The sequence below is a fragment of the Callithrix jacchus genome, chromosome 6, assembly GCF_049354715.1.
Source record: "Callithrix jacchus isolate 240 chromosome 6, calJac240_pri, whole genome shotgun sequence".
In the NCBI taxonomy this organism is placed as follows: domain Eukaryota; kingdom Metazoa; phylum Chordata; class Mammalia; order Primates; family Cebidae; genus Callithrix; species Callithrix jacchus.
In genome coordinates, this window is record NC_133507.1 from 149151968 (window position 1) to 149169044 (window position 17077).

The window sequence follows — 17077 nt, forward strand, 5'->3', positions numbered from 1 at the left end:
CTGGAACAGGTGCTCTTAAACATGGTTTTCTTTCTTTCCTCACCTACTTCATATGGGGAATAAAAAGAAGGGTAGGACAAAACCCGGAATTACAAAGAGCAAAAGCTCTCACATAATCCCACACCTAGAGGTCACCATTGCCGATGTTTGGACATTATTATATCCTTGTTGCCTCTTTCTTGACTTGCCTACTCACATAAATCATGTATTTACATGATTGGAATTAAACCTGCAAGAACTGCGAAGTTTTATCTTTCCACATCAAAGCAGAGTAGCTATGAGTATTGTATTACAGTGATTTTTGGCATAATCCCTTTAAATATTTTTCTCTTGATAGACGTTGAGTTTCCCAGTTTTTTTGAAATGATAAAGAGAGGACTGTGTACATGTATCTATTTACTTATCAATTCTTAAGGATAAGTTTCTGGAAGTGATACTTCTGGTACACAAAGCACACTTATTTATTTATTTTAGTAGGTAGCAATACAAAATTTGTGAAGATCACACTTAGCTCATAGGTGAATAAAGCCTTAATTTGCATTTTTGTTAAGTTAAAAGTGTTTTTATTTCTATGTCTTTCTATGAATTGCTTCTTTTGTTCATTTAAAATGGGATGATCTTATTCTAAGCCTTTATATTTTAGGCTAACTGTAATATCACCAGTGTTTCCCTAGCTGTAATATTACCAGTGTTTTCCTACCTCATCTGTCTTAAAGTCATTTATGATCTAAGATAATTTTTAAAATTATACTATTAACTATTCATTGCGATGATTAATTGTAGGTCCTCTGTTAAAAGCAGTTATTTCTTATATTATGCTTAATATCTTAGAAAAGCTATAAATAAGTAATTGAAACGAGTTTTTTGGTTAATATTCTTTTTCTCTGAGTATTTCAGTTATTTAATGGGTGTTGTCTTAAGCTATTGTTTCTTTTTAAAAAAAATAGGTATCAGTTCTGTGTGAGAGGGTTTTCAGATAAAGAGTAATGGTGAAACAGTCTCGTACAAAGTTAGAATTAAGCTTATCATTTTTTGTTACAGAATTACCTACATTTTTCTTAGTTAACTGGTTTTTACATATTTTAGGTATGTCCCACCAGAACAGGCCAAAGTCGTGGCATCAGTTCATGCATCTATTTCAGGGTCCTCTGCCAGTAGCACAAGCAGCACACCTGAGGTCAAACCACTGAAATCTCTCTTAGGGGATTCTGCCCCAACACTGCACTTAAATAAGGGCACACCTAGTCAGGTGAGTAGTCTTTGAATCTTTGCAGGGAGTTCAACTTAAGGGGGCTTGAGTATCAAGAATTTGAGAATTCTTTAAGATAGCAGCATAACCTTTATGCCAGTAGCATTATGTTCCAGTGGTTTATTATACATTAAGAAATTGTAGGTTAAGTGGTTGAAATGGATTTATGTTTGTTCTTGTTGCTGTTGCTAATATGAGTTTCTTTGACTTCTCTGCATCTTTGAAAAGGTGAATTCTACAGGAATGTTGCTATAGCTATGTGTGTGTATGTATGTATATATGCAGTTAGTAAAACATGAATCTGTGGTGACTATCAGAGTTAAAACATAAAGTCTCTGTGATACACTTTTCTAGGAAGGGATTTCTTTAGTAGTGCAATTTTCCTACATGTGTGATGTGAAGCATTTTGATCATTAAAACACAGGGGGCTTTGCATTATACCTTATTCTTAGAAATGAACAAAATGGAGTTTTTTCATAAGTTGCTACCTAAAGTTTGTACTTTATTATAGTTGTGTGGGGCTGTGACAGATCTGTTACTGTATAGTATTGCAGCCTCTATCCTTTACAAGAATGGTTCAGAAACATAGTACTATGGATTGAATCCTTTTTGATAACACATACTAGAACATTTGAATAAATTTCTCTGTTTTCACAATAGGTTTGAGTGAAAAATGAGAAAGGTTAACAGTATACTGTAACTCTTCCTATGTATAAATGTGTTTTAAGTTTAGAGAGAGTTTTGTATAAAGATTTGCAGATCTGACTGGAATATCTTTTTAGTTAGTATGTGGTTTATAGTCCCCAGTTGTAGGTCGTTCTCAAGGGCAGCAGCAGGAGAAGAAGCAGTTTGACCTGTTAAGTGACCTTGGCTCAGACATCTTTGCTGCTCCACCTCCTCAGTCAACAGCTACAGCCAATTTTGCTAACTTTGCACATTTCAACAGTCATGCAGGTAAGTGTTTTTTCTCAACAACTTTTGCTGGGGAATGTATATAAAGCACCAAGAAACATTACTTCTTTATCACACTTTAAATATCAGTAAACATTTTTTTTGAGAATGTTTCTGTCAGTTGTTGGCATGACCTGTTTTTGTGGAAAAATGGGGAAAGGATATAATGTCTATAATCTCACTCTCTCGCCCAGGCTGGAGTGCAGTGGTGAGATCTTACTGCAACCTTTGTCTCCTGGGTTCAAGGGATTCTCCCACCTCAGCCTCTCAAGTAGCTGGGATTACAAGCATGCACCACAGCACCCGCAAATTTTGTACTTTTAGTAGAGATGGGGTTTCACCATGTTGGCCAGGCTGGTCTGGAACTCCTGACCTTCAGTGATCTTCCCACCTCAGCCTCCCAAACTGCTTTTTTTTTTTTTATTTTTTTTAAAGTTGGAGTCTCACACTCTCGCCCTCACTGGAGTGCACTGGTGTGATCTTGGCTCACTGCAACCTCTGCCTCCTGGGTTTAGGCACTTCTCCTGCCTCAGCCTCCTGAGTAAGTGGGACCACAGGTGCCTACCACCACGCCTGGATGATTTTTGTGTTTTTAGTAGAGAAATGGGGTTTTACCATGTTGACCCGGCTGGTCTTGAACTCTTGACCTCAGGTGATCTGCCTGCCTCGGCCTCCTAAAGTGCTGGGATTACAGACATGAGCCACCGTGCCCAGACCTAAAGATACTTTTTTGATAGAACACTTGTGGTCTTTGGCCTTTTCTTCCCTCCTTATTCTGAGATTTAACATATATGTTACAAACAGTTTAATGCACTTCACCAGAAATTGGGATTTATGGAGTTTTATTTTGTTAACAAATATGCAAACCTCGCAGAGGTACCTAAGTAATATTTAAAAATTGATTATTGAAGTGTAGATTCAGTCACTTCTGTCTCTCCTTAATTGTGATAGCAATGGTCTGATAGGGAAGTGGCATAATGTATTAAAAATAACCTGGGCTTTGGAGTTGGGACAACCTGGTTGGGACAGATGCTGGCTTTCTTGCTTATTATGTATTTAACTGTGGGCGAATTACCTAACATTTCTAAATTTTTTATTTTATAAATTATCTTTGTTAAATGGCAAGGTTCAAATGAGATGATGCATTTAACTGGTTAGCATCTAAAAGGTACAATAAATATTCTCTCTTTTACACACCTTTTACATATATATGTACATATGTATACACATATACACTTATGTGTGTTTGTATGTTTACCTATTGTGCATTTAAGAAAAACAATCATAGTTTATAGCAAGTTTTTATGCTGTTTTAATCTTTCGATCTTAGTTAAGATTCCCCAAATGGTTTAGATTCATTTCCCAACAGCTTGGTAATTTCTTGAATCTTTATAGTTGCTGCTTTATGCGTTAGCAGTGTAAAAGCATACATAGTGTTTGTGTTGGAAATGTGTATGGAATCTATTTTGGATGCCAGTAAGCTGTGATGTTGATATCATGGAAAGTTTACCCGTTTGCATTTTGAGTGATTACATAAGTATCAACCAAATGCAGAACATTAATTTAGGAATTTAGTCATTTTATAGTTTTATTTTGATAATTTGAAACTTTGCTTTATATTATTTTCTATAAGTTCAATTATGGACAAGAAAAACTCAAGACTATTTTTCTAAAAGATGTATTTCACAATTTTATGAGCATAGCAGAAACTATTGCTGATAGAACTGATTTCCTATTTGTATTTTAGAACTTACTTTGCCTTATTTTACTTACCTGTGAGATTGTGATGGTTTTTCTTTTTCTTTCAATTTGATGCCTCAACTTTTTGGATAATGATGACATAAAGCATATTATATGTAATCACACTCCAAAATGTTCTGTTTGGTATAGTTTGAAAATTGTAGAAAAACTTTTCTCCAGCCACATTTCTTTCTAGCAAGCAATAAGGGAACCTTTTGTTTTAAATATTAATAAAAACATTTCTTAAGGACATGCTTTAGAAGGAAGTTACAGTATAATTTTTATATGTCTCGTGTGTATTTGCTTTAAAAAGGAGTCTTAGGATGACATGGATTTCTTTTTTTCAGGAAAAGTTAAACTGAGGAGGATAAGAAATTGTGATTTTCTTTTGCTTAAGTTGTTGAGGTTGTGGTAGATTTTCCTTCTTCTGTATTAACTGAGCTGCAAAATCCCAGAAAACCTTGAGAACCTCTTTCCCCTTAAACCTCCAGATAGAAATCCGTTTCCCCTCTGACCAAATAAGAACCCCAACTCTCTTTTCCCACCTCCTGCTTCTGAATGCTGGTAAAAAGAGTTGATGGGAAAACCAATAAATAGTAAACCTTGTATAATTTATGAATATATTCTGGTTTAATCTTTATTTTAGGATTATTAAAATATAATGTGAAATTACTGATAAGTACCGACTTCTTTTGTAAATTTGCAACTTATTTCTTGTTCCCATTGTTTCTCTCTCTTTAAATGCAATCTGTGAGTTTCACAGCTAATGCTGAACTTTTCTTTGTTGCTCTGTTAGCCAAAAATTGTTAGATAAATCAGTGCAACTCTACAGACTTACTTGTACCATGGTTGCACTATATTTTCAACAACTCCCTTAAAATGCACGTTGAAAACAATCACCATCATTTAATTATAGAATATGCAGTAAAGGAAAAGAAACTTCTATTTTGATCAGACTGATAGAAAGTGGTTGATCTTAACTGTTTTGTGAAGAAAGAAAGTAATAGCCACGTAGGCTAACTGTAAGTCAGGTTGCATCAGAGGAGTTGTTTTTTTAGTCTAAAGTTCTTACTTAAAAATGACTGCTCAAATTACCTTTTTTTCCCCTTTATTTGAATTTTGGTTTAATTACAGGTGATTAAAATGTATATGCCTATTACAAGAAGAAACTACTGAATTACTCATTTATTTTTCCTTCTATACGGTTGATAACCATCTTTTGACATTTTGCCTTGAAGTAGTCTCTAGGTATAAAAACTAGGTCATGGTTTAACTGAAATGATTTTTTCCAGAGCCTTTCCAAGCATTCAGAATCTTTATTTTTCCATATAAGGTTCACAAATAAAGTTATTGATTGCCAAGTTCTCATCCTGATATTCCTGTTAATTTTTCAAAAATATTAGATGAGAATGTTATCCTGAGCAGTTTGCTGTGACTGACAGAACCTTTAATGGCAAATGACAATTATTCAGATATGCCAGTCTGGTTGGTTAGCACTGTTTTGTAGGAAAACTTGTTCTTTTGTAGAAAGTTTAGTGACTTAAAAGCCAGAAGACTTTATTCTTTATATGAGCATTCAGGCTGAGGTGTAGTATTTGTGGATGTATATGTTGCTGTGTGGGGTTCAGAAAAGTCATTTTTTACAGAAATATGCATGGAACTAGAAATAAAATTCACCTGCTGAATTTAGTAGTTACTTTGCCTAATGATAAACATCAATCATCACAAAACCTGTGCACTGTAAACTGTAATTGATTTTTGTCACACTCTGTACTGTAGGATGTAAACCCAACTGCTTTGCAGCTCAGGTAACACAAATGAGTAGTATAATGCTCTGTTTAAGGAACTATGGTGCACTTTTTAAGATGTTCTAATCTGTTATCACGTAGAGATAGGGATTTAGGATTACGAGATACATTGATTTTTTTTTTTTTTTAATTTTAAATAAGAGAAGCTGGAAGTCTTGTTGTTTATTGTGAAATGCCCTCTTTAAATGTTGGGAATTGATGGGAAACAATGTAAAATACTGTATAGATGCAACAAAGCATATCTATCAGATAAATTTGCTGAGTGCTGCTAGTTTGCATCCTATGATCTCTCTTTGTCTTCCTGTCTCACGAATTTCTCATTGAGGAGGAATGACAGCTATTACGAAGACTCGGGCTCATTAATTTGGGATCTTAGGTTTCATACTAAGTTGACTCCTTTGTATTTTTTGAAATATGATTAATTGAGAGTCAGTTTTACCATTGTGTTACATTCTTTTTAGCTTGGATTTCTTTATGCATAGATTGCTTGAGTGTCCAGATAGTAATTTTTCTAACACTGAATTTATTAGTGTTTAATTTCCAAAGTTGTGTTTTAAAAAATTTCATTCTGCAACATTTATAATCTATTGTTGAAGATAGTGAATAGATCAGTACCTAGAAGTAAAAATGGATACAAGTACTACAAAGTCCTATATTGCCATATTTAATAGGTATTCAATTAATGCTTGGGGCTCTGAATTATATGCTGTAATTTCTATACTAGTATTCATTGTTTCTTAAATTTTAATAAGTTTAAAATTGCAGGCTTTTAATAGAATGTGAATATCTTTAATTGATTTGGTGATCTTGTCCTTTTTAAAATTTGTATATATGACCATGGTGACACATTTGTAAACTTAAGAAAGTGTTATTTATTAATTAAACCATCTTTGTATCATTTTAAATATTTCGGTTATTATTGATTCACATAGTTAATTACCATGTGTACTCAGTGAATTTTGCAGAATATTTTCTACATCTTTGTCTGCCTTACTGTAACTCAGTACTCAGAAATAGTTTTCTTTGCTAATAGAGTCACTTATCTGTCATATACAGAGTACTGTGTCCAAATTTGTCATTGCACAAAGTGTTTTTGGAAATTCCTGGTTACTCCTTAGTAAATTACTTGTAATTGGGTTAAATGCTGGTAGGATTTAAAATCTGATTTCTAAGCAAATTCTCTATTAAGTGAGTTTTGATACATAGAACTTATCATTGCAGTTCTTAAACTCATTTGTCATGTATTTTCATTTATAGTTTTCATATTCATTAACATATGTTGTTCCTTACCATTTACAGCTCAGAATTCTGCAAATGCAGATTTTGCAAACTTTGATGCATTTGGACAGTCTAGTGGTTCGAGTAATTTTGGAGGTTTCCCCACAGCAAGTCACTCTCCTTTTCAGCCCCAAACTACAGGTAGAGCTTCTCCAGCATTGTGCTTAAATGTTTACTATACAAAACAAAACTCTCTAAGTGTAGTTTTGAAAAATTAGTCTAAACTTAAATAACTGTAATTATCTGACTTTTAAATGGTTCTATCTTAAAAAGCTCTGGGGAAACCTGAACCCTTTATTTTTTTCTATGTTCATTTGTTTTTCTGCATTAATTACTGTATTGTCATTGTCTATTTGACTACATCCATTCTCCTCCTTTACCTGCACATGAATCTTCCTTATATCTACCATGCACAGAGGACAGAGGCATCACACTACTATAAGTATTTCTCTCTTTCTCTCTCTTTTTTTTTTTTTTGGGTGGTCCTCTTGCCTTAGCATGGAATGCAGGCACATGCCACCACTCCCAGATAATTTTTTTTTTTTTTGGTAGTGACTGGGTGTCACTATGTTGCTCAAGCTGGTCTTGAACTTCTGGTATCAAGCTGTCCTCCTACCTTGGTCTCTCAGAGTGCTGGGATTACGGGTGTGAGCCACTGTGCTCAGCCAATGCTGTAAGTTTTTTAAGGTTCATAGAATTCATTGATTTAGGCAGCCATTATACCTCTGAATAAAGGAAGCTAATTGCTTCCATAGAGCGAAAAATGTAAGTAATTTTCAGGACAACAAGCTTGAGAAAAAATTTTAAATGTTTATTAGACAAGAGTAGATTAATGATCACTTAAGTCAAACTTGGAAATAGTTTTCTGTGCAGGAATTGGTCTTTAAACATTGAATATTCTTTCTGTAAATTGTGCTGTTTTTGGAAATTCATTGAACCCTTATTTAGATCTTTGGCTGATTACTTTTCTTTTCAACTTTTAACTCTGCGTATTGTCTTAAAGCCTTTTCTTTCAATTTTCTTTTTTTTTTCTTTAACTTTCATCATTTACATAATTTCTGGCTGTCCAGCATTTAGAATGCTTTCATCTAGCTGCAGTTTTGGTGAATTTACTTCAGCTTTTCCTCTTCAGGCTACCCACAGTAAGTTCTGTTGTCAAGTAGGCATCTTATACTAATTTGTATATTTTTGCTATACTTCAAGTGTTTTTCCAATTGTAGATTGTTAATCTTTAGTAATAATCCTTCGTAAAGATCTCTTTCCACTCTATTTATTAAACTCAGAGTTAGAGGACACAGTAGTAGACAGAGTTACTTTTAGTTTAATCATTAATAATTTGAAATAATATTCTTTATATGAATTTTGAAAGTTTGGTATGCACTTTGTTTGCCAGCTCCTTGTAACAGGTCACAGTCTTTCACATACTAACATATATTACTTACCTTTAATTGAAACTTAACTCCTGAAAGAAATTTTATCATTATGTATTTGTTTAGGATGTATAAAAACCTGTTTGATAGAAAGTGTTCATATTTTTTAAGAGGTTCATGCATTCTGTTTTAAAATTATCTGTAGTTGTGTTTTCTATTACTTTAATGTGTAATTGTGCATATATACTATTTTGATTGCTGAAACACCAAAGTTTAGAAATAAAGAACTAATATCCCAAAGATGTAGTATCAAAAGCATAGAATAAAATATACTGGTTTTAGTCTTTTGATAGTACTTTAAGGAGGTCTCTATAATAGAGAACAGACTTTAAAGATTTAACAGGATATACACAATAGTGGCCATTAGATGAACTGTGGTTTATAAAGTCAAAAATTGCTATAATGTATTATGTACCATAATTTTAATGCCTTGACCTATATGGTAGGGCATGATTTTACAGTGAACATCATGATATTGTATACACATTAAATTATTATGTGGAATTAAATGTAGCTCTTCAAGTGAAGTAAGTGTAAATGTCAATGACCATCTTTTAAAAAATTCTGGATCACTGTAACACATTTTACATGTTATTAATTGCTACCCCTGGTATTTTTTTAAACTGTGTCACCATGGAGGTACAAAAGTTTGAAATTCTTCAAGTAAGATACTTTGCATCTTGTTGCAGTCTGTTTAGGGAGAGCTAGTAAAAGGCTATAGCATATTTGGACTAGAAAGTAACTGAATCTCAAACCAGGTAGCATGGAGTTACCTCCCCATGAATTACATTTTTCATTGCATGGTAGGTAATAAACAGAAACATGTTATTTTACATGTTGCCAAGGCCTTTGAGAAATCTACTTTTACAAATTACAAAATGTTACTTGTAGTCGAAAGCCTTTGTCAGTCATTGGTTTTAAGGTTGTGAGATTGCTTATAGGACGTTTAATTTAGGAAGAAATGATCATACAGTCTACGAGAGGGTATTAGGAAAAGCTTAGAAATTTCAAGTGCTCTGTTTATTCTGTTACAGGTGGAAGTGCTGCATCAGTAAATGCTAATTTTGCTCATTTTGATAACTTCCCCAAATCCTCCAGTGCTGATTTTGGAACCTTCAATACTTCCCAGAGTCATCAAACAGCATCAGCTGTTAGTAAAGTTTCTACAAACAAAGCTGGTTTACAGACAGCAGACAAATATGCAGCACTTGCTAATTTAGACAATATCTTCAGTGCCGGGCAAGGTATCGAGCTTTAAACAAAACAAATACAAATTTGTGTTAAACAGTGCTCTTAATTTGGTTATATTTATTAAAATCTGGACATGTTATACTTTTCTCAGTTGTTGTATAGAAGTTTTGGCTACACTGTCATTTTGAGTAAAATGTTCACTTGGCCTCATGATCCATCCACTTCAGCCTCCCAAAGTGCTGGGATTAGAGGTGTGAACCTCTGCGCCTGGCCAGCCTGGCCACCTGCCCAACATGGTGAAATCCCCGTCTCTACTAAAAATAACAAAAATTAGCTGGGATGGTGGCAGGCGCCTATAATCCCAGCTACTCAGGAGGCTGAGGCAGGAGAATCGTTTGAACCCAGGAGGGGGAGGTTGCAGTGAGCCCAGATCACACCACTGCATTCCAGCCTAGGTGACAAGGTGAGAGTCTATCTCAAAAAACAAAACAAAACAAAAAAACTTCACTTGGCACATTTTGGATCTGAAAGATCAACCATAAAACTGAAGACATAGAAGCTGATTTGTAAACTTTCCGTCTTAATAGTTGAGAAAAATTTTATTTTGTCGTAGAAGGCATGCTTTATTTTTCTTTGGTTATAAAGAGCCAAGAAACTCCACTGGCAGAGCTGAATGGGGGTTATTTGGTGGTTTCTATAATATATTTACTTTGAACAATTTTCTGTTAACATCTTGGTGGGTTTTTTCTTTTTAAAAAAATTGATGAATTTTATAGTATAATATCCAGTTTTATCTTATGGCTAGTAGCCTCTAAAAATGCATATGGCAGTGGTGAATAGCAGGGGTGTGTTGCTAAATGGAATTCTCCATTCTGATATCTAGGCCTGTTTTTCTCCTCTCCAAAATGAGGACAATTATAAGCATTGAACTCATGGAGTTGTGTTCTATAATTACTGCATGTAAGTCATTTAGAACAGTGCCCAGCACATAGTAAGTGCTCAGAAAGTGTTTCCCATTATTACTGACTCTAATTTTTTTCATGGAGAATGCTGGGGAAACGACCTTATTGATAGGTTGTTCACATTAGGTCTAGCATTATATGAATTTATATGTTCACTTGAACAAGATCTACCCATCTTGGAGAAATTAATGTAGCACTTGAGTTCTTTCTTAGGCGTAATCTAGACTTTTTTTTTTTTTTTTTTGGTGCAGAGTCTTAATTTTTGTTAAAAAACATATTCTGTCTTTACCACAGTGTTACGTATAACAACTAATCCTGTCCAGTATGGTCAGGTTATTTATTAGATTAAGGCTTTGGAGTCCTGCTTAGCTCTGATTCCATTTTAAGTTTACGCATGTTTCATGGTAAATGTGGTTGATAAGTTGACAGCATAACTTTAAAGTTTTGGTGTAACTTGATTTTGTTCATTCCCAGGTGGTGATCAGGGAAGTGGCTTTGGGACCACAGGTAAAGCTCCTGTTGGTTCTGTGGTTTCAGTTCCCAGTCAGTCAAGTGCATCTTCAGACAAGTATGCAGCTCTGGCAGAACTAGACAGCGTTTTCAGTTCTGCAGCCACCTCCAGTAATGCGTATACTTCCACAAGTAATGCTAGCAGGTACCTTGTCTTAGCTAGCCCTCCTGCTTTGTGTATTTTTTTCCAGCTTTGAACAATCAATTTAAAAAATGACTGTTTCAAGGTATAATTTTAAAATTCTTGAATATATTTATAAATTTGAATTTGAATTTAATTTGCTAATTAAAATATAATCCTTGAATAATTGCGATAATTTTATCTTTTCATCGAGTCAGACATTTTTGTTATGTTTTGTCCTTGAACACTAAAATATATTTGACAGCATGTGCACATCTCAAAATGGACAGTTATTTGCAGATTATACTCAGAGATATCCATTTAGTAGTCAAATAACTACTTTAAAAATACAGTTTTATGTATTTTTAATGAAATTATTTTCATAATTTTTAATGAAAATTAAACCGTGAAAGTACTGTATTACAGTAAATACAGATTTTTAGAAATGTTTGCACCAAAGCCCAAAATCAGTTCTGTATCTCTTCAGTGTCATCCTCGTATTTATAAGTAAGCACATCTGCTATTCTGTTCAAATATATCTGTTAGAATCCTTGGCAGCAGGAAGTCTAACACATTTTAAGGACATGACACTTTTAAAAAACTCTTCTAGTCTTACCTTTATTTAGGAGTTGTGGAAATAGTCTTAGAAATACAAGAGATTTACCTATAACAATGTTTTATTCATCTCTGTTTTCTATTCCTATGGATTGCATTTACTGCTTTCTTTTGTTATTCTAGTAGCTTATTTTCCTTTAACATCTTTTCTAGAGAAAAATATTAGGATTATAACACTTCTGGAAACAAAGTCAGGAAACATGTTTTATATATAATACATAATTTATTGATACTGCATTATCGTACATTAGGGGCTCACAAAGTCTGGTCTATAGAATGTTTTAGGTACCTGAGACCCTTTCATGGGGTCTATGAGGTTAAAACTTTCTTAAATTCTGAGAGATTGTTTACCTTTTGAGTAATTGACATTTGTATTGATGGTGTAAAAACAATGGCAAGTAACACTTGCTGGAATCTTAACATGAATATTAATTAAGATAGTGGCACCAAACTGTACTAGTCATTCTAATAGTCCTATTCCTCCCCACTACACATACAGTTTTACTTGTAATTTTGATTTTTTAAATGACTATTCTTAATGAAGCAGTAACAGTTGTTTATTTTATTATATCTTTACACTTAAATATGTCTTAATTTTCTTTGTTTTGATATTGATGTTGTGATACATGATATGTTCATTATTTTATGGCTACCCTGTAGATTGATTATCCTTACTTTCTCTCTTTTGTTTTCTTTTAAAAAAACAAACAAAAAAAAATGAACTCTTTCAATATTTGTTCTCAGCAATGTTTTTGGAACAGTGCCAGTGGGTGCTTCTGCACAGACACAGCCTGCTTCATCAAGTGTGCCTGCTCCATTTGGAGGTATGTGCTTTTGGTATATACACTGGTTTTTATAAAGAACCCAACTACATATTGTGTAGCATTTTCTTAGGAATCAAAGCAATGATTTGTTATCAGAATCCCTGAGTTTTCTATCTTGATAAATACAATGAACAAATAATTTAAATCTTAAATACAAAATGTATTAGGATTTTATAGTGTATTTTATAATTTTTTAAAGCTACGCCTTCCACAAATCCATTTGTTGCTGCTGCTGGTCCTTCTGTGGCATCTTCTACAAATCCATTTCAGACCAATGCCAGAGGAGCAACAGGTAAGAAAAAGAGACAGTCAGTAGAACAGTAAGCTTTGGGGAAGGCATTTATCAACAAAGACATCATGTGAAGAACACCAGAAAATGGCGCCTCTTTCTTAGTGAAGTGAATGGCAAATGGATAGAAGAATTTCTCCATAAAGACAAATTTTAGCTGAAAGTTTATAAAACCCTGGAATTTAACAGTTGAGAGGGACCTTAGAAATTATCTAGTGTCTACCCTTTCCAGGTAAAGCTTTCATTTTTCAGGTAGGGAAGCCCAGACATGGAGGTGAGACTCCACAGAGAATTTATGACAGGGATGGGACTTGAACAGAGCAATTTAGACGTATTTAGTGGTATGGTTTCAGAATTACTGGTTTTAATTCATGCAGTCTTAATGGAAGCATCTTACGAGAAGTTTTTTTTTTTTATGAGATTGCATCAAATTATTTTATGAATTCTTAATAATTAGGTCTTTTTCTGGTGAATCTCTCTTTCACATGTTGTGTTAACATTTTTTAAGTTGTGGAAACTTGATTCAGTTGTGGATATAATACTGAATATTTTTCTCTTGATAATTTTTTACCTTAATTTCTCTTTATTTTCTCCCTTTTTTCTTTTTGATTTATACTGCAAGCCAGTCACATCTTTCTCATGTTATACCTCTGATTTTTGTCGTATTACCTTAAACACCAGAGATATTTGCCATCATCTTGGAATGTCAGTAGGTACATGTGGTATGGCTGGTATCCATTAAATGTAGGGTTTATATGCTTTGTTTTTGTGAATTTGCCACAATAATTTAGAACTAAAGCCTAAACTCCAGTTACGGCAACTCTTGATATGAAATCTTGAGAGATTAGGTACTTGCAACATCGTAATCAAATTAAACCATTAAGAATTACTAGTTTTTACTAAATCTGTCATTAACAAGATTAAGAATCGCAACATTAGGAGTTTGAACCATAACTATTTTCTTTTTACATAAATGTCTTCACTTATACTTTGTTGACAACTAGCATAATAGATGTTTGGTAAATATTGGAATTTCACACAAAATTTATCTTTTTAAAAATGGTTTGTTTTAATTCAAGTGTACCTGATGAATGATTGTTTTAAATTTTTATTCATAGAATTTCTTCATCAGGTGCATGAGATGTGCAGTGTTTCTGTTTCTTAGTCTACTGTTTTGATTTAGCAGACTGAGTTTGTAAAATGTCTCATGATACAGTGGATTTTTGTGTATTGCCTCATTTAATCCACTCAGCTCTCATCGAATAAATATTTTAATTGTGTGACAGCTGAGGGAACAGGCCCAGAAAAGTTAATTGGATGTATTTTGAGAACAGCCAGCCAAACTTGTGTTTGAGTTCTGATTTATAGTTACTTGCTGGTTGACCATAAGAAAGCCTTTTGAATTTTGTTCTTTTAATGAATGGGGTAAGAATGATAGGAGGATGTTCAAACATTTATTGTGATAAATCTGTTCACAAGATGCTATTATTTATAGATACTGTAACCTCATTTAAGAACTGATGAATGGAAGCTCAAATTATGTCTTGACTGAGCCTAATCATGTTGACCTAACGTTTCTGAGCCTTCCTGTTGTCCCTCTCTGTAGGATGTGAACAATATTCTCTTGCTGGCAGGTTTGTTGTGAAATTAGATGATGCAAATTTATCCTGTATGGTCTTTGCATTATAGCATATGCTCAGTAAATCAGACCTATGATTTTTCTTTCATGACTATACCTCTGAGTTGGTTCTATCATTAGAGTTAAGGGCTTTTTTTTTGCTTATTTTACTTAGAGTATAAAAGTTTTATAAAAGTTGAAGTTCTACATAGGATATAAAATAACATGTTCAGATGATATAAGATAATTATAGTACTAAGTAACAAAAATTTATTAGAAAGGTAAAACTACTGTGTCTACAAATGTTTATTTTAAGGTAAAACATATTTTCCATTATAAGTCATTTTGAATTGATCACATTGATCACCTTTATTAGATTATTGTTGAATTGACCAAATCACTTAAACATTAACTGCATGTTTCTGTTGAAGCTGAAATACAAACAATACTTTGATAAATGTACTACGCTCAAGAATTTCTAGTGTTTTATACCATGGAAATTAATATTATTTAAGAATTTTTTGTTGCCTTTAAATATATTAACACTAGCCAGGCACAGTGCCTCATGCCTGTATCCAGCAGTCTGGGAGGCTGAGGCAGGTGGATCATCTGAGACCCGGAGTTTGAGAACAGCCTGGCCAACCTGGTGAGACCCTGTCTCTACTAAAAATGCAAAAAGTAGCCGGGTGTGGTGGCATGCGCCTCTAGTCCCAGCTACTTGGGAGGCTGAAGCAGGAGAATTGCCTGAACCTAGGAGGCAGAGGTTGCAGTGAGCTAAGATTGTGCCACTGCACTCCAGCCTGGGAGACAGAATGAGACTTTGTCTCAAAAACAAACTAATATATTAACATTGTGAAATTATATTTTGAGGCACCCTTTGATCCTAGCACTTTGGGAAGCCATGGCAGGTGGGTTGCTTGAAGCCCAGAAGTTCAAGACCAGCCTGGACAACATGGCAAAAAATACATGGTGTACAAAAAATACATGGTGGCAGGCGCCTGTAGTCCTAGCTACTCAGGAGGCTGAGGTGGGAGGATTACCTGAGCCTAGCAGGTTAAAGCTGCAGTGAGATGTAATTGTGCCACCGCATGCCAGCCTGGGTGACAGAGTGAGACTCTGTCTCCAAAAAAAAAAAAAAAAAATTGAGGAGGAGGGTATTGCATAATAGTTCTGTGTGAAATTTGAAAAGTTTTATCTATATATATTTTTTAACAGATTATCACTCTGTCACCCAGGCTGGAGTGCAGTGGTGCAATTTTAGCTCACAGCAACCTCTACCCTCATGGGTTTTAGCGATTCTCATGCCTCAGCCTCCTGAGTAGCTGGGATTACAGGTGTATGCCCCCACACCCAGCTCATTTTTGTATTTTTAGTAGAGGTGGGGTTTTGCCATGTTTACTAGACTGGTCTTCAACTCCTGGCCTCAAATGATCTGCCTGCCTCAGCCCCTGTACAGTGCTGGCATTACAGTTGTGACCCACTGCACCGTGATCATTCTTAAAATAACATTTGAAGAATCATTTTTTTTCTGGATTTATAAAACTTTGAGGCTTTAGCTTTTTTAAAAACTGTAATGTTACATAGGAACTCTCATTAGGAGGTTACCTATTATGGCCTAATTTTAGGATTCTCTGATATTTAGGATTCTTGTTTCTCCCCTAGAGCTCTTAAATCTAATTAATAGAGGTAAAATAATTTTTAAATAGTGGTAAATTTTTGTAACCCTTAGGTCTCTTCTTTGTCACTGAATGGTCATTATTTCCTAGCAGTTTGATGAATGAATGGTTTCAAAGATGTTTTTCCCCAAGGAAAGGAACTTGTAGAAATGCATAGCCTGTTGGATGGCATCTAACCCTCATATCTTTGTTTTATTACCTAGATGGAAGTCGATTTGCTAAGATTTAATTAATTTGCCTTAAAGGTTCAAAATTCAGTAATGGCTGATCTGATTTTAACACCCAGAGTACTTCTGAACCAACATTGTTTTTGTTCTAGTACAGTTGCCTCCGTATTTATATTTTAGTTTCACATTGATGAAACATTCACAAATTAACATTACGTGCTATTCCTAAATATTCAATAGGCTCACCTCACTTGCCTAGCATATTCCGAAAGTGAGGATTAATACAAAAAAGGGTTGGAGGTAGGTAGCTGACGAAAAGTGAAGAGAAAACCCTAAGTAGAAAATTACCTTGAGCTTTGAAGGACATATTTTGTCTATAGCATTGGTGATTTACTCTCCCTGTCGTCTCTCATTCTCAGTTTACTCTTAATAGTTGGACATCTCTAATATTTAGTACTCTACAGTTGGTATTTTAAAAAGGAGCCAAAAGTGAAAATTACCAATTTGGTAATTAAAAAAAGAAAGGGAGTTGGTATTTTAAAAAGGAGCCAAAAGTGAAAATTACCAATTTGGTAATTAAAAAAAGAAAGGGAAGTTGTAAAAATTTACATGACAGAAAACTTGATAATGGAGAAAATATTTGCAAAT

At 34.1% G+C, this 17077-nt stretch overlaps 1 protein-coding gene across 16 annotated transcripts in view; it reads left to right on the forward strand.

Moving 5' to 3' along the window:
• The window catches only part of AGFG1 (ArfGAP with FG repeats 1), a 73090-nt gene that overhangs the window by 43041 nt on the left and 12972 nt on the right, over nt 1-17077 (forward strand). For 5 of the 16 annotated variants that reach the window (XM_008999626.5, XM_008999627.5, XM_008999628.5 and 2 more), the window contains exons 4-11: nt 1087-1249; nt 2050-2203; nt 7048-7167; nt 8097-8168; nt 9491-9700; nt 11084-11264; nt 12600-12679; nt 12879-12971. In XM_008999626.5, coding sequence (XP_008997874.1) covers nt 1087-1249; nt 2050-2203; nt 7048-7167; nt 8097-8168; nt 9491-9700; nt 11084-11264; nt 12600-12679; nt 12879-12971 — 1073 coding nt within the window. The remainder of the gene's footprint in view (nt 1-1086; nt 1250-2049; nt 2204-7047; nt 7168-8096; nt 8169-9490; nt 9701-11083; nt 11265-12599; nt 12680-12878; nt 12972-17077) is intronic. The other 11 variants (XM_008999630.5, XM_078328738.1, XM_008999631.5 and 8 more) reach the window with 4 other exon arrangements.